This window comes from Sarcophilus harrisii, chromosome 1 (assembly GCF_902635505.1).
Source record: "Sarcophilus harrisii chromosome 1, mSarHar1.11, whole genome shotgun sequence".
NCBI lineage: Eukaryota > Metazoa > Chordata > Mammalia > Dasyuromorphia > Dasyuridae > Sarcophilus > Sarcophilus harrisii.
The window spans coordinates 585,873,802-585,892,778 of record NC_045426.1 but is presented as its reverse complement, the minus strand read 5'-3'; the positions used below and the strand labels follow the sequence as shown (position 1 = coordinate 585,892,778).

Here is an 18,977-nt window from a genome sequence, read left to right as displayed (position 1 = left end):
AATAGCATTTATTAACCACCTACTGCTCAGAGAGTACTCTAATGAGTAATAAGAGACATATTGACATTCATTTGAAATGTTTCATAAGCATTTCAAAACCAGAGTAAATCATCATAGTTATTTGTTAATACTTGACTCCAAATACAGTTGTTAGTTGTTGTATTATGAAATGCCAAATCATTTCGGTGACAAATATATTAATAAGCACTTCATTTTTTGAAAAGATCTCAAAATGTTTCATTATTACAATGGAAAAATATTCAATTATTATGTATCTATTCATGGAAGGACACCACACTCTGTAACACCAAAATTCAAGGTAGCTCCAGAAATCATGAAATCTTTCCAATGCCTCAACTCACGTAGGCCCTGCCCTGAGCCCTGATGATAGATATAAAGTAGAATGGTCATTCATTAAACCAGTAGCTTCAAACACAAATACTTTTCCCATCTAGTCACTTCATTGTTAGGACCCACTCTCCTGAACTTTACCTCAGACCCAAGCTTATCCCTGGTGAACATAAGGTCTTAGAGAAATAACATGTCATTTCTTCTAGCAAATAATTTCAAAGCCTTTAATCTGGCAGATTAGTGGATCTGGAACGAGAATGGACTTCAAATCAATCTCCTCGTTTTATGGCTGAGAAAGTAATGCCCAAGTTTGGTGACTGCCCCCAATGTCACACACATCCCCCAAGCTATTCAAAGGAATCTGTTTCTTATTTGTGGACTCTCCTCAGATTTTAGAGATTTCTTAACCCAAAATCCTCAATACACTGAAAAATTACATTTGATATTAGAGCATTGAAAATTGGTCCTGAAGCACTTCACAGCTAGCATAAGTATGAATTTGACTCCTCAGAATAGTTTAATGGGGGTACCAGAGGTCAATTCTCTGTCCCAAACTCATAGCCCAGACTATTTAAATTATTATAATGTTTATACTTTATTAAGTGAGGGGACTATAATATCAACATTTCAATTTTATAATTAAGGAAATATTAATAATATCCTACTTTTAATCAACTTCATAATACATTGTTCACAAGAATCCCTTCTGGATACTGGTGTGAAGGAAGCTACTCTACTAGAACTAAGGTTAGATTCCAAAATTGATTTACCTATGCTCTCACCCCACCAAATTTTAACTGAAGAAAATGTTGAGTTTAGAAAGTCACTAGTGACACTGAAATTTTGTTTCATGGAAGATTCAATAAAATCATCTTAAATAGAATTCTAAAGAGGTTTGCTCCCTTTAGAAGTAAAATAAATTATAATCAATGATTTTCCACTTTAATTATATATAAAAAGAACTTAAAATGCTTTTCTTTCAGATATGTAATTGCACATCAAATTATTTTTCAATTAAAAGCAATTGTCATGCATTATCTCTTCAAAATAACAAAATATAAAAATAATTATCAATTCTAATTGTGATGTCAACAACAATACTATCAATAAATAAGACAGAAAAAGGCTCTAACCACTTTGTCCTCCTGGTGGGAAGGTCCATGAAAGCAAGAAAGAAAGGACAGAGAAAGAAAAAGATAAAGAAAAAATTACTACAATTCTGAAAGCAAATAAGATTATTAATAAATAATAAATTTTATAAAAGGTTAAAGTAACATCATTTGGTTCAACTGTAAAAAACTGTAAAAAAAAAAAAAGAATAATATAACAATTTTATTTAACTTTTAAAGAGCAAGCTGAGTTTTACAATAAGTAATAAGATCCATTCAAATAGAACTATTTCCACAAAAGCAAATTAATACACCAATGAAATCAGAAAAAAGATTTCTACATGAACAATTGAATTCCTGAGTAATCAATCTTTAAAAGAAAAACTGACAAAATTATGAGAAAGATCTTGTATAAAGGGTCAATAAATACATATCATTCTTGACTTTTCACCCGAGTATTATGGAATCTCATCCTACTAATAAAAATTCTGTTTTCATTTAAAATCTTTATATTATTATTAAAACTCATTTTACCTACATTATACTAGGGAGGCTTTGTCATAGTAACTAAAAGAAGTTTTTCATATTGAGAAAAACACTGACAATAAAATTCCAATAATGAAATGCTACATTTTTCCAGAATAATATGCTCCAGTTTTTTAAAGTAAGGATGAGAATTAACTGGTACAGATAATTCCTGGATGAGGAAACTTCTTTACTGTTCAGGTCAACATATTCTCTGAGAGTTATAGTCAGTATTGCAGCTCTCTGACTATAAATCAGAACCCTGATAGATTGCAGCTTTGACTATTAGTTTCAAAGAACATGCTGAACTCCCTTAAGTGTCAAACCTACAGCCAATATAGGCAACATTTACAGCAAACTGAGTACCACTAGGAACCATATTAAAATGTAATTGGGAAATATTTAACAAAATAAATAATATAATAAAACACAAATAACATTACATCTTTAAGTCAATATGTGGCCTGAAGGGATACTTATTTATAGATTTGTGTCACCATTAATATTTGAATTTGACACCAGAGGTCTAAAACACTAAATTAAATCATTTACACAGGATCATATGATCGATATGTGTCAGAGGTGAGATATGAACCCATTTCCCCTGGCTTTGACAGCAGCTTCCCATCCAAGTCATTATACTGCATTTCTTCTTTAAATTTTAATATTAAAAAAGGACAATAATGACTTTTGGCCATCAATAATGCTTATTTCATGCTTTTATGTTTTAAATATATATGAATGTTTATTTCACACTTTGGTCAGGAGTCTTTCCAGGGTTAGGTAGATGAAGTGATGACCACATTCCAAACATATCTCTTCCTGTTTTATAACCATATCACATTTCTTTTTCTCTTTTTAATAGATAGATGATAGATAGAAAAATACAAGTATATAATGCATGCATGCATATACACATACATGCATGCTTACAGAAAGAGAGGCAGAGACAGAGAACTAACTATATGTAAAATGACAATAAGAAGCATCTCCTTTGGAAAAGATGATTTTTAAAATGGTCATAATCAATGTTGGAGGCATTGTGGAATGATAGGAGTATTAATATATTTATGATGGAACTATCAAATTGGAATTTTTTTGGAAAGCAATTTGGGATAATATAAATAAAATGACTAAAATTTTCATAACCTTTGAACCAGAGGCTCCTTTCCTGGGCCTAAGGAAGTCATTGATAAGAAGGTCCTCCTATATAGCAAAATATTTAAAGTACTACTTTAAGAAATTACTAGTGTGGTGGATACAGAGAAACATGGAAAGATCTACAAGAACTGATTCATAGTTAAGTAAGCAGAGTCAAAAAGCAACATATATAATAATGATGTAAATGGAAAAATCTATACTCCTAAAAATAAAAAGCAATATAAATTATAAAAATTAAATACAAGTCAAATGAAGAGATATGATAAGACACTCCCAAACTTCTACCTTTTCATGGAGATGGAAGGTCCACAAGTTTTATCCATTATACATGTTATGGGACTTTTTCTTTGATCAGTTATGCTTTTATGCTGACTCGTTATTTTGAGGGATTTTTTTTGTCTTTAAGAAATACTATGTATTATATGGGGTGGTTCGCTTGACAGAAAAGAGGGCAATCCTAGGGAAAATTATGATGATGTAAAAAAAAGACATAAAAAACTCTTTAAAAAGAAATACCTCCCTATACTACTTTTGGAAATCAATTTTCATTATTTGAAATATGAAATAATATTCTGACTTGTGGAAAAAAGTATTTGTTATTTCTACTACTTAATTATCACTGACTTTATGAAATAGGAAAAGGGACTGGATCTATTATTTCATTGGCATAGGGAATTTGTTGGTGAGGAAACTCCCTCTACCAATGTAAATCAGCACCTTTTTAGCAAATTATAGTCTTAGAGGGTTGCTTAGAGCAAAGATGGCCAAATCACTGTCCCCAGCTGCATGCAGTTCCCAACATTCCCAAAGTCCCCAGAACCATATAAAAATATAATAGGGAAATGTTTGATAAAAATACATTAAAATACAATAATATATAGATAATATTAACATGTGGTTTTTCTAATGCAGCCTAGAATTCATTTATATTTGAGTTTGACATCAGGGTCCTGGAGCAATGAGAAGTAAAGTGGCTTATCCAGGTTCATTCAGTCAGAACACATCAGGCAAGATGTAGCTCCAAGGCTAGCTGTCTATCCACTATGCCACACTACCTGCCTATTAAATCCTATTCATTTTGCAATGTTACAACTACACACCATTTTTAAACTAATGTCCAGAAATAGGAAAAAATTCAGATCATAAATTTCATTTATTCCTTCGTCCAGCATTCGATAAGCATCTCCTATGCACCAGGCACTTTCCTTGATGTAGGTGATTTGAGGAGAGAAACGAAATGATCTCTGCCCTCAGGTAGTTTTCATGGCTTTTGAAGAGATGGCAGCCTAATTTATTAAAGGGAAGAAGATTCCCAAAAGCTTGCCAGTAATACTCACTAAACTGCAAGAAAGCATAAAAATGTATTCTTGATGCTGGCAATTGTTAGAATAGTCTTATTAAGAAGTCATCTCTTGGGTACATGTGATAAAAGATTTAGCAAACTTTGAGTATATGGAAAACACAGAATTAGTGTTCAGGTTGGGTGACTATGTGAAAGTGGCAAGAACAATTAGAGAAATTAAACAGCTATATAGAGTTGGTGAGAGTGTAAATGCTGAGCCAGTGATTACTGCATTGGTTGGAGAGATTGATTTTCAGGCTATGTTGAGGGGTAAATTCCCAGGCTAACCAAAGTACATTTTGGGACTCTGAGTGGACTCTCTGAGTCAATTCTATTTTCTCAGCATGTAAGTGAATACTAAGCTATAGATACTTTAGAACATTGGGTTAGAGGATGAGTCAGGGGCAAGTTTATATCTATGGAGTTGTTCGGATAACTATATGGATCTGGCTCCTGACAAACCTCAATAATTTGGGAGCAGTGATGTCAGGGCTTTGGAAGATATCATTGATCTGACTAGCACAATTCTGAACCCCAGGAATTTTCCACCCATGTGAAAGAAAGTGATAAAAAAGGGGGGAGGATGGATAAAAATTAAAGAGGACAGACACACACATAATACAACAACTTTTCTTAAGTCATAGCAATGACTATGACCAGTAATGGTAGTAGTAGTAGTTGTAATGGTAATACTAGTAGCACCAGTATGAGTATTACTAGAGTAATCATTGTATTCATACTAGTAGCAGTGGTGACAATAGTGGTGGTAGTAGTTATAACAGCAGCAACAGCATAGATTCCTCCCCTGTACTCTCTGGGATGGTTGCCTCTCTCATTTTGGACATCATGCCTCTCTTAATGCAGTATGAATGATTGAGTTAGCCAGAAGCAGAGCATAAGAATGTGTTTAGATACAAGGACCCATTTCAGTGAGAGTTAAATTAAATAATTGCTAATTCTAAGGCCTATGATGCTATTAACTATCATGATGTAATGAAAAGAGTGTAGGACATAAAATCAGAAAACCAAGATTTGAACACAGGTTCTGCTATTTATTGACTACCCAACTATGGGCAAATCACTTAACTTTTTGGAGCTTCAGCTTCTTCCTTCATGAAATGAATATAACTGTATTTGCAAAATCAATTTCAAAACATTGTTATGAGAAAATGCTTGGCAAACTGGACAGAGTAACGTAATTATATGCATTAGTATTATATATATAATTATATTGCATTAGTATTAGCAAATTTATCATTCATAATATTACTGTTTCTATTTCTATCACCATTCATTGGCAGATGAATGGAATGTTCCTTAGTTTACTGCAATTACTACAACCTATGATAGTAATAGTGGCAGTAGTAGCTTGCCCTCTCTCTCATCAGGACAGAGATCATGGAACATCTGAGCTTTATATCTCACCCAATACCTAACATGGTGCTCTGCACATAGTTAATATTGAAGACATATTTCTTTAAAATAATAACAGCCAACATTTATATAACATTTTAAGGTTTGCAAAGATCTTTAATTTCATTCTTTCACTTGACCCTCACAGCAACCCTATTTTATAGATGCTATTATTATTCCCATTTTACATACCAGGAAACTGAGGCTGAGAGGTTAAGTAACTTGTCAAGGACCACACAGCTAGGAAATGTCTGGGATAAGATTTGAACTCCAGTCTTTAAATGAATACCATGAATATCTGTTGAAATAATCCAATGAATTCGAATTTGCATCTCCTCTTCTGAGTTCCACACTCATATCTCTGATTTCATTTGGACATATGGGTGTCTCCAAAGTATTTGAAACTCAAAATAGTTGAGACAATTTCCCCAAATCATTTTCCCCAAATCACTTATCATCTAAGTGGTTTTCTGCAAGTCATTTAACCTCAACTTCCTCATCTAAAAAACTGGGAGGGGCTGAACTAGATCAAATCTAACTTAACATCCATGACCTATGGTCATATAATTTCTGTATATATATATATAAAGAAAAAGGGATCTTAAAGGTTATCTGGGCTAACTCCATCTACAAATGAGAAAAGTAAGACTGAGGAATCTTAAAAAGCTTGCCTAAGGTTGTATATCTAGAAGTGTCAGAGAGGAATTTTAATCCACATTCTCCTATGCCAAAAAACAAAACTATTGAGATTGTAGTGGTTCCCTGTTACTCAGAGAGTCAAATATAAAATCCTTTGTTTGGCTTTGAAAGCCTTTCAAAACATGACTCCTTCCTATCTTACCTATCTTCTTATACATTATTTCCCTCCATGAATTATTCAACACAGTGACTGAAGCCTCCTTGCTGTTTCTCACACATGATATTCTATCTCCCAATTCTGAGCATTTTCCCTACCTGTCCCTCATGCTTGGAATGTTTTTCTTTTTCATCTGTTTCCTAATTTTACTCAAAGTTCTACTTTCTACAAGAAGCCCTTCCCAATTCTCCTTAATCTCAGTTCCTTTCTTCTAAGATTACTCCTAATTTTTCCTGTTTGTATATTCTTGTTTACAGGTAGACTCTCTCAGAGTTAGCTGCTTAAAACTGTTGATTGATATGTTATTAATATTCACTCATGTACAACTCTTCATGACTCCAATCAGAGTTTTCTTGGCAAAGATACTAAAACTGTTTGCCATTTCCTTCTTCAGCTCATTTTACAGATAAGGAAACTGAGGCAAACAGGGTTAAATGACTGAAGCAAGTTTTGAACTCAGGAAGATGAGTCTTTAGGACTCTCTCCATTGTACCATGTAGCTGCTTAAGAGTAGGGACTTTTTATTTTTTGCCTTTATTTTTATCCTCATTATTTACCACAGTGCCTGCCACAGAGTAGGTATTTAATAAATGTTTGTTGACTGATTGACTATACAACACAACGGCCCAAGCATTAGAATTTTTTTCACTCTTATATCCTGTACAGGATTATGGGATTTAGAATCAAAGAGGACCTTTGAGGTCACCTCATCTAGCTGTTCATTTTTCAGACAAGGAATCTGAGGCCTAAAGAATTGAAGTGGCTTGCCTACTGCCACAGAAATAGTATGTAGTAAAGTCAAGATTTGATCTCAGATTCTCTGTCTCCAAATTTTCTTTCCACTTTCTTCTTCCCAGGTAGTCTATTCCAACTCTAATGTCTAGGAAGTTCTTCACTGCATTGAACTTAGACCTATATTTGCCAACATTCACTTATTGCTCCTAGTTCTATTCTATGGTGTAAAACAGAGAAGAGAACAATCATGTAAACTCTTCTTCAGAACCTAATTCCTCCTATTGATCCTTACACAGTATGGTTTCCAGTTCTATTGCCATCCCAATTCATCCTAATCTGAATACAAATCAGTTTCTCTTTGTCCTTTTCAAAATGTAACAGTGAGCACTGAATGTCGTTCTTCAGAAGTTAACAGAGTACAATAAGATCATTACCTCCCTTACAGTGGACAACACATGCAGCCTATGTTAGTTGTTTTTGTTTGTCCGTTTGTTTGGTGGGTGGGGTCAATCTTTGTTGAATTTGAGTTTGCAGTAAAAATATACTATGACCTTTTTCACAAACTTTTATCTAGCTATCTACCACTCAAACTGTGCAATTGCTTTTCTTTGACTCCAAATTTTCTTTGAAATATTGGATGCCAATTAAATTTCAATATATTAGATGTGTGAGGTAGTCATAGTGCTTTGAACTTTTCATATATTCATGACATATCATTTCAATACTATAGTTACAACTTCATGGGTCATATTCCTTAATCTCCTGTAAATTCATTTAGGGCAAAGACCATGTCTTAATCTAAACTGCCATGTAGCCCAGCCCATAAAAAAGAACTCTGCAGGACGATAGTTGGGTACCCACAAGGTGCAAAGGATAGAATGCTGAGGATAGAATCAGAAAGACTTTTCTTCCTAACTTCAATCTTGGATAAGTCACCTTACCCTATTTCCCTCACTTTCCTCATCTGTAAAAGGAGCTAGAAAAGGAAATGGCAAACTACTTCTGTATCTTCACCAATAAAATTCCAAAAGGAGTCACAAAGAGTCAGATGTGACTGAAAAACAACTAAAAAAAATATAAAACCATGGAATGATGCATATAACAGTTACATAGAACACTTTAGTTCAGGCTGCCCTCACCTTTCATCTAGATTTCTGCAACAGCCTGCTGTTATCTGTGCATTAACCGTTCTTTCTCTCTGTCTGTCTGTCTCTCTCTCTCTCTCTCACACACACACACACACACACACACACACACACCAGTCTAGTCCATTTTACACACTATTGCCAAAGTGATCTTCCTTAACAGTAAATCCACCTCTGTCACTCTCCTACTAAACCAAAGCCAGTGACTTCCTATTGCTTCTAGGACACAATATGAACTTCTCTGTGTACCTTTCAAAGCCTTACACAACCTGGCTTAACCTATCTTCCCAGACTCATTAGAAATTACTTCTTTCCTAAACCACATAATTTATACAAACAATATGGCCTTTCTCTTGTCCGTGCCCTTGTAATTGATCATCTCCCAAGCTTGGAATATATTCTCCTCATCTCTACCTCCAAGAAACTATCTCTTCCCTGAAGATACAAGTGAGGCTTATATCTTCTACTTGATCTTTCTTATTTCTTTTCCCCAAGTGGTAGTATCCTCCTCAAACTACCCTTTAATTCACTACTTTGTATGTGTATAATGCTATGTGTTATTTTTATATGTACTTCAAATCTTCATTATTAAACTGTAACCCCTTTGTGAACAGGGATTGTTTTATTTGTTTTATGGAAAGTGGGAATTGTTTCATTTGTATTTATACTATGTATCCCTAGTAAAATGCCTGGCACAAAGAATGTACTTAATAAATACTTACAGATTAATTGATTAAAGAGGGGATATGTCAAACTATTCTTAAAACTAAGCACTTGCATTGTATGGATTTGCAAATTGACTTATAATAACTTAGCTATTTTTCTTCACAACATTATCTTGGAGATAGAATGATGCGGTTTCCTCATTTTACTGATAATCGTAAGATAATTCAGTTAATATCATACAGAGGAGCAGTACAGGGATAACATCAGAACTCTAAAAACTGAAAACTGAAAATTAGTTAAGGGAACTCAAGTAATTGATTGAGTATACAATCAACTGAGATAACCTGTACACTACCCCAAATTGGCAATTTTACCCCATCTTGTGCCACCCAAGATCTATAATGTAAATTATATAATGTAAGATCTACAATGTAAACTGATTTAGTGTGAGGAATGAGTATGTCTTACACTAGAAAAGAAATATTGTAGCCCCAGTCCTATATCCTCTTTGATCTGGCTTTGATTATTATGTTCACTAACTGTGGAAAGAAGTTACATAAAAGTGGCCCAGCTAAGCATCCAATGACATTCTAAGGTTTCAGTTTTGTCACTCATGATAATGTTAATCTTACTGACTTTGATATCAAGAAATTTGCCTTACTTACTAAAAGACTCCAAATAAGATCAGAGACACCAACATAAAGATTATTCAAACAGGAAAAATAAAGTGAAGAAATTAGTAATCATTCAGGAATTTGTTGATTACAGATGATCACTTTCAATAATTTGGAGAAATGTTTTAAGAAAATATTTTAATAACAGGCTATCTTATATGAATTAAAATGGGTTTGGGCTTTTTTTTCTTTCACACTTCAATTTTTCTACATATTTACATAAAAGCTGGATTGTTTGATGGATTAAAATTCAACGGCCAAAACTTGTTAGCTTCACCTAATAAAGTGACTAGACATTTCTTATGATTAGCATGCTAGAGCAAGGAGTCAGAAAGACCTGAGATCAAATCCTGAGTCAGTTTCTTGCTAGTTCTAGAACTCTGGGCTTTCTCACATTCACCTGTTTCCTCACCAGGAAACAGATTCAATTTCCTCCCTGTGCTTTGAAGAGAATGAAAGCACGTACTTCAAAATGTTCTGACAATCAGATGAGGTAATGTGTAAAGAGTTCTACAAATCTTAAGTACTATATAAATGTTAGTTACTATAAGTTGCAATAGCTATATTCTAAGACATATTTACTAAGTGATAGATAAACTGGGCTCTTTATTAGTGAGAATTCCTTATACTGATGAAACAGCCATAAAGTATGCTTAAATTAGCAAATTACAGCATATTCATTTCAGTTAACATTGCTTTACATTTATTCAGTTAGTGTAGATTTAAATTTCACCTCTAATTAATTAATGTTCTCCAAGGTCCCCAAAGCCTTCCCAAAATCCTAGTCTAAAGCCTCATCATAGCATAAAAATGAACCTGTCGGTCAATAAAAAAATTCATTAGGTGCCTACCATGTGCCAAGTAATGAAAATACAAAGGCAAAAGACAGTTCCTGACCTCAAAGAACTTACAGTCTAAGGGGAGAAACAACATGAAAACAACTAAATGAAAACAAGCTACATAGAGAATAAATTGAAAATAATCAATAGAAGCAGGCACTAGAATGAAGAGAGATTGGAAAAGAATTGCTCTAGAAGCTGGGATTTTGCCTGGGGAAACAGGAAATAAGGAGGCAAAATTAAGCACAAAAAGTATAAGCTCTGACAGATTCTATCCTGTTGGAAAGATTTCACGTATAGTTGTACCCATAAACTGTGTCTATGTTGTGGACCAGCCTACCTATATGTAGAGAGGCTCTACTGCAAGACTGTTTGCTCAGTAATGAATTCATTGGCTGTAGAAGCAAAGAAAAAATTCAAATAGCCTTCAATCATGAGCACCTCTACTTTGCTTCTGGAGTGATAGTGTCAAGAGAATGTGAGAGCTTAAATGTGGAATCAGATGCTTATTAGCTATGTGACCCTGGACAACTCACTTAAACTTCTGTCTACCTTGGTGTCCTTACCTGCAAAAAAGGTACAGCAATAACACCTGCCTTTCTGGGTTGTCTGAGGATTAATTGAGATGATATGCTTAAAGTGCTTAATATAATGCTAGACACATTGTAGTTGCTTAATGTTTCCTTCCTATAGGGTGAGAAGTTTGAAATATAGCTGTGAAGGTAGTTTAGAGCCATTTCTAGTGGACTTTACATGCCAGACTAAGTTCTTTGCATTTATTTTTATTAAGTTGTAGGGAATCACTGAAGATTTATGAGCAAGAAAGAGGTGATGAGACTGAAATAAGATGGAAACAGTGTAAATGAGAAGAAGAGAATTGATATGAGTTATTATTGAGGTAGATTTAGCAACTGACTAGAAATTGGGGTAAGGTAAAGAGAAAAATTAAAGATAATGTTTGCATGATATAAACGGGAAAAGGGAAGCTGGGTTTATAGGGCCCTTTATTTACAACAGGCTTTTATGAGACAGGTACTGTAAGTATTTATTGTTGTTGTTGTTCCTATTTGTAGGTTAAAAAAAAAGCTGATATTCAGAGATGATGTACCTTACCCATATCTAAAGAGATAGTAGAAGATGAACATAGAATTTAAACAAAAATCTTCCATTTCCAAGTCTTAGTGTTGCAACAGTGCCATTCTAAGGTTCTCTGTCAATAAAGAAAACCAACATGGCATCTATCCAACATCTATTCTATAGAGATGGAGAGACTGAATCATCTTTCCTAGTGAGAGAGAAATGACACAAAAGGTAGTACTTGGGGGCAGGGGAAGAGACAAATTGCTATTCAGGTTGTGATAATGTGGAAAAATTCAAGTAGAAGAGTCATTGGAAAAGGATAACACTAATTGGAAAGAAAGGTGTCAATGGAAAGGTAGATGAGGAGATCATTCTTTAAAAGAATTGAATACAACTGAATAAAAGTTAACTTGATATAAGAAGACTTCTATAAGGCTGCCATTTTGAAGTAAAACTATGAAACAATCAATTGTTTTTGTCATAATTTGTGTTGAATATTATGAATCTTATTTTTGGACTAATACTGAAATAGTTAATGGCTACAAGATGCTATATTATTAAAGGTAAGGATCACCCCAAAGGGGAATGGAGATGTGTATATAGAGAACACATTGCAATACATTCCAAATAAAAGATTACAAAGGAGAGGTTGCATATAAAGAATGTCTTCTAAGAAATGCATGGAAGAAAGCAATGAACTGGTCATGTGACCCAGATCATGAGAACGTATGTATTATAGTTCATTCAAACAACTATAACTCCACAGGATTAATGATGAAACATAATATTATCCTCCTCTTGAAAGAAAGGTGATGAACTCAGGGTAAAGAACAAGAGACACATTTTAGATACAGTCAAAAGGTAATATTTGTTAAAGCTTTTGTTTTTCTTTTTCCTATGGGGAGGAATAGAAGGATAGAGTCATGATAACAACAAAGGAAATAAAAGGAAATAAAAATACACTGGAGTATCTTTTTTTAATGCAAAAGAAAAATAAGAAAGAAGCAGAAACATTATAGCTTTGCAATCATATGTTGAATTTTTAGAAAACTAAGTTATATGTAATAGAGAACTATAGTTTCATGAATAATCCTTTTTCTTTTTTGATCTGTAAAGATAAATTTCTATTTTATTTTCTGTTTGCATATCAAACTTATACTATAATTTCCTTGATGGAAAGAACTATATCATTATAAATATGTGTTATATATACATACTTACATAAATATGTATGCATGTATATATGTGTGTATATTTATGTGTGTATATCCTGTCCCTGTCTAATACAATGCAACACTATACATAATAGATACACCTATTTCTTAAACTGAATTGTAAAATACTATATATATGTGGCTATTATTATTAGGAGGGTTCTCTTTTTATACGCAATCATAGGCTATCATCTGTTTTCTTCTATAATCAGTTTATAAAACATCTTTCCCACTTCTGCAAAATCTGCTAACTCCATCTGCATTAACATTAAATTGATTACTCTGAATTCCACGTGATCAAATACGCTAATAAAGTTTAGTTCATCTTTATAATTTACCTATTCACAAATTTGGACTTCCATTTTCACAAAATCAAGCAAATAGTCACAGACTCAGCAAATTTCAGAATTGGCAGGGAATCTAGTGTCCCTCAGTCTAAACCATAACTCAGTAAAGGACTCATCTATAACACATTGTAGATGTGGGTACTTAGCTTTTGCTTAAGGACAAACCTCCAGTGAGGAGGAACACACTACACTAATAGCTAGTATTTATGTAATAGTTTAAGGTTTGAAAACTGTTTTCTATTTACTCCAAAGTCATTTGATCCTCCTGGCAACCCTGGGAGGTAGGTGTTATCTCCATTTTACATATGAGGAAACTGAGAGCTCAACTTTCTTGCTTAGGATCATACAGCTAGAAACTATTTGGGGCACTGAAAATCAGGTCTTCCTGAGTACAATAAAAAAATGAACCACCTCATAATCAATCAGTCAGCAAGCATTTATTAAACATATGTTAAAGTTCATTCATCATTGGACAAAAGTTAATGGGGTTTCTTAACAAAGATACTGAACTAGTTTTCCATTTCCTTCTCAAGTTCATTTTACAGATGAAGAAACAGAGGTGAACAGAATTAAGGGACTTGCCCAGCATCACAGAGCTAGTAAGAGTCAGAGGATTTGAACTGAGATCTTCTTGACTCCAAACCCAGTACTCTTATCTTCTAACCACCTAGTTGCCCCTTATTAAGCACATACTATGTGCCAAATTTTGAAAAAGCAAAGATAAACAAGGGGGTTTCTTCTCTATAGAACTTTATAGTCTTTTGGAAAACAGAGTAAAGATATATAGATATATATACATGTATAAATACATATATTGCAATATAACTATATACAAACTAAATATAAAACAAATACAAGAGAAGTAAGAAAGACAGTAGTAGTTGAGGGCATCAGGAGACTGCTTGAAAGATGGTGGTACCTCCCAAGAATCTATTTTTGCATGGCTTAACTTGTCAGGAAGCTCTTTCTAACATTAAACCTAAATTTGTCTTTTTTGCAACTTTTACTCATTTCTCCTACTTCTTCCCTCTAGGTCCCCTAAAAATGTCTAATTCCTCTTTTTCCATGGCAACCATTCAGATCCTTGCAAACTGTTATCTTTTCTCCCCCCTTTCAACTAATTTCCATATGATGTAAATTCAAGATTCTCCACTATCTGGTTGCCCTTCTCTATATGTAGTCATGGTAATAGACCAAATCATGTAGTCATCGGAGTATAAGGTAGCTAGGTATCATAGTGGAAAGAGTGCTAGACTCGAAATCAGGAAACCTGAAATCTGGCTTCGGAAACTTACTTGCTATGTGACCCTTGGCAAGTCATTAAAGTCTGCTTCTATTTTTCTCATTTGTAAAATGAAAAGGATAAAAGCATTTACCTTTCAAAGTTGTTGAGATAAAAGGAGATATTTATTAAGTGCTTTGCAAACCATAAAGTGCTGCATAAATGCCAACTATTATTTTAACAAAATTTTGAAGAATAGAGTGTAAAAGAAAACATGAGAATTGTCAATGTTGCTTCATATCATTTAAATCCAATATGTGAGATCATAATAATACTAATAAGTCACTCTAAGATATTATTTTAGACTCAGATAATAACTTCATTTCCTCTATGTAGAGCCAATTATCAATTTGCCATCTCTCACTGGGGAGCAAAACAATCCATTCAGCATACAACTTGGCATAGTTGAATGAAAAAAATCTATGGTCTTCTGGGCCATTCTCTATAATAGGAATCTATATGAAAACTGAGGAGAATGGCAACTTATTGTTTCATTGGGAAAGATGCTTTGGACAAAGAAAGGCCAGGAAGGAATCTGATCCATTTGGAAGTAAAGAAAAGGGGGGGAAAGAATAATAAAGGTTTCAAAGGAGAAAAAGGGACTATAGAAATAGTCTACTCAACTCTTTCATAATCCTTTTTTAAATCTCCCTAGTTTCACAATGACATTTTACCTTATATTATGTGTCATATACTATCTTTCTCTATATGCTATATATATATACATATATATAGTCACAGACATATAATATAATGTGATGTCATTGTGTCACATACTATATTTCACTATATTATCACATACATCATATATTATAGTGTCATGTAATATATGGGTTATATAATAAGTAATAATATAATAAGTTAATTATATATCATATCCATAATGCATGCATGTACATTCATACATATGTGCATGTGTAACACACTTGCATATACATATATTTAGGTCTTATAATACATGATACTATAGTGTATGACAACATACAATATAATGTATGCATGTACATGCATGCATTATGCATATGATATATAATTAACTTATTATATTCCATTACTTCCCTTGCTAGACTATATGCTGTGAGGGTATGGAAGAATCATTTGTTCTTCTACAATTTGGTTTTAAGATCTATACCTGTTTTTCTATAAGGATTCATCTATTAGCAGCCTTACCAGAATTATACTTTGCTGTATCCAGAGGCTTGAGAGCTTAATGAAGCTTCTCCAAGTGCCTCTCAGAGAATATGGCTGAATGCTTTCAGAAGTCAAATAGAAGAAGCTGAAATTACCATATGTGACAATAAACATGAGTTTATTGGCTTTTTACCTGACTCTCTGCCTTCTCTCACAAAACCACACTCTATCCATGTCATCACCTTCCAATCTCTTGACCCTTCAATTCTCTCTCTGATCATCTTCCCAACACTATCCTCTCTTCTCTTCTCCCCATTTTAATCTCTTAGTCAACCAATTCGACTCTACCCTGTCCTCTTATCTTGAATCTCCAGTTCCTGATAATATCACCAATTATGCCAAGCCAGATCTCAGCCTCAGATCTTTGTCACCTCCACTCCTAAACACTTACTGCTGAACAAAGATAGAAAAAAGCACACAACCTTCCTGATGGATCCACTACATATTTCTGTTATATAAACTCAAGGAGGTTCTTACCACTGCTAAACGATTCTACTATACCTCCCTTATTAGATTACTCTCCCCCCTTCACAGCAATTCTTCCAAATCTTTTCATACCTCCTCAAACTTCTCTGCACACCTCCCATCTCCACTCTTACTTGAGAAACTTGCCTCTTATTTTACAGAAAAATTGAGGCCATTCTCTAAGAAATCCCTCCTCTCCCCTCTATTACTCAGATGTCTTCAGCCACTTTTTTCTCCCTGTCTCATGATGAAGTGGGCTTACTTCCTATAAGGCTAACCCCTCTGCTTGTTGGAATAATTCCATTCCATGTCCTCTCTTCCAACAGGTTGATACTTCCATCAACCTCACTCTTTTACTTATTTTTAATCTCTCCTTGTCTATGGACTCAGCACTCTAGGTGCTTCTGCTTTCTCTTCTTAATCCTTTATAATCTAATTTACCATTCCACTATAATTGCTCTCTTCAAAGTGACTGATCTCTTAATTACCAAATCCAATGGCTTTTTCTCAATCCTTATTTTCCATGGTCTTTCTATAGCCTTTGATATTGTTAGCTACTCCTTGATACTCATTTTTGGGACACTACTCACTCTCCTAGATTTCTTACTACCTATCTGACCACGCCTTCTCTGTCTCCTTTCCTGGATCTTTAAGCAGATCACATCCTTTAATCTTAGGTGTCCTTCATGGTTCTGTCCTAAGTATTTTCTTTTCTCCCTTTATATTACTTTTGATTTGATGATCTTAGAGCTCCTATGGATTTAATTACTAACTCTATGTTGATAATTTTTAAATCTAATTATTCTGTGCCAATTCACCTACTGACCTTCAATCTTGAATCTCTAACTATCTTTCATACTTCTCAAACTGGATATCCAAGAGACATCTTATATGTGATAAACTGAGAATGGGACTCATCTTTTCCCCTAAATTTTTCACTCTTCTTTCCCCTCCATTACCTTCCCTACTTCTATAGAAGATAATGCCATCCTCCCAGTTCCTCAGGACCACAATCTAGAAGTCAGCCTGTATTCCTCATTAATTCTTGCCTTTGTAACATCTCTCCATTAAGTCTCCTCTCCTCTGACACTACCATCACTCTAGTATAGACCCTTATCACCTCATGCCTTGCTTTTTGCAACAGCTACTAATGGGTCTTCCTGTCTCAAGTCTCTCACCACTCCAATACACCTCCATTCAGCTACTAAAGTGATTTTCCCAAAGCACAGATCTGATCATGTGCTACCCTCTCCTCCACTTAACAAACTCCAGTTACTTCCTATTAACTCTAAAATCAAATACAGAATGTTCTGTTTGGAATTCAAAACCTTTCACAACTTAGCTCCCTCCTACCCTTTCAGTCGTCTTACATCTTACTCCCATCTTTTGACTTTAGGCATTTTCTCTGGCTGTCACTCATATCCATTCCAACTACTGATTCCCTTGACTTCTTTTAAGTTCTAACCAAAATCATACTTTTTATAAGAAGCCTTCTCCAAACCCTTTTAATTTCAATTCTTTCCCTCTGTTAATTATTTCCTATTTATGCTGTCTATAGCTTCCTTTGTATATATTTGTTTGCAAGTTGTTTTCCCAATAGATTGCAAGCCTCTTGATGGATGAAACTGTCTTTTGCCACTTTTCCACATAACACATAGTGGGCACTTAACAAAGGTTCAGTTGTTTGATTGATGACCTCTAAAGTCCTTTCCATCTAAATCTATAATTTTGTAATTCTAAGTCACAGAATATGAATCTATGAACCTTCAAAGCATTATCATATTTGCTTTAGCATTTTATATTAGCTTAAATATTTAAGCTTAATTTTGGAAAAAGTCATTTTGGACAAAAAAATGTGAATTAATATTTCAAAAAAAAATCTAAGTGCCACATGACCTCCATCTGGCCCTGCAATTCATTTATTCTTTTTTGCAGTATTCTAAATTTGTCCTCAAGAGAGAATTGATTAATTTTTTAGGGATGGCTTCACATGAAAGAACCACAAAATTAAAACGAAAGCTTATTTTATCTTACTTTATCAGCAAATTGCTAAACTAACTCAAAAAAACAACTGTATAATTAAATTTTATACTAGAAAGAGCAATCGGCTTTTCAAAAAATCTTTGTAACAATATTCTGCCTGAATTTCACTGGATTTGATAATAATGAGATATGACAGAAACAAAGAGAAGTATTAAATATCTACTAGAAGCAAGAGGCTATTGCCATTAATTACATAAGGAAGTTGAGAAAAGGCATGATGGTCCAATTGGAAGGGATACAATGAATATACACACCATTCTGTGGTTATTGCTGCTGTTGCTGCTGCTATTATTTAGTTAATCTCAACAGAATGTAAGTTCCTTGTGAGCAGAAACCATTTTGTTTTAGGCACCTCTTAGTTGCTGGTTAGTAGATAAGAATAGTAAAATAGAAATAGAAAACTTGTATCTAATTACTAGCTCTGACATTTACCTGCCTGACTTTCGAGAAGTCGTTAACTTCCCTATCCATTTCCTTATTGTAAAATGAAAGGATTCTACTTTTAAGGTCCCATTTTTTTTTTCAGGGAGCATGTTACT

General features: G+C 33.9%; 1 protein-coding gene across 21 annotated transcripts in view; it reads right to left on the bottom strand.

Moving 5' to 3' along the window:
* The window catches only part of RIMS2 (regulating synaptic membrane exocytosis 2), a 775,594-nt gene that overhangs the window by 593,548 nt on the left and 163,069 nt on the right, over positions 1-18,977 (bottom strand). For 12 of the 21 annotated variants that reach the window (XM_031947076.1, XM_031947077.1, XM_031947080.1 and 9 more), the window contains one exon: positions 1,485-1,496. The exons of the other annotated variants lie outside the window; for them this stretch is intronic. In XM_031947076.1, coding sequence (XP_031802936.1) covers positions 1,485-1,496 — 12 coding nt within the window. The remainder of the gene's footprint in view (positions 1-1,484; positions 1,497-18,977) is intronic. 21 annotated transcript variants of the gene reach the window in all.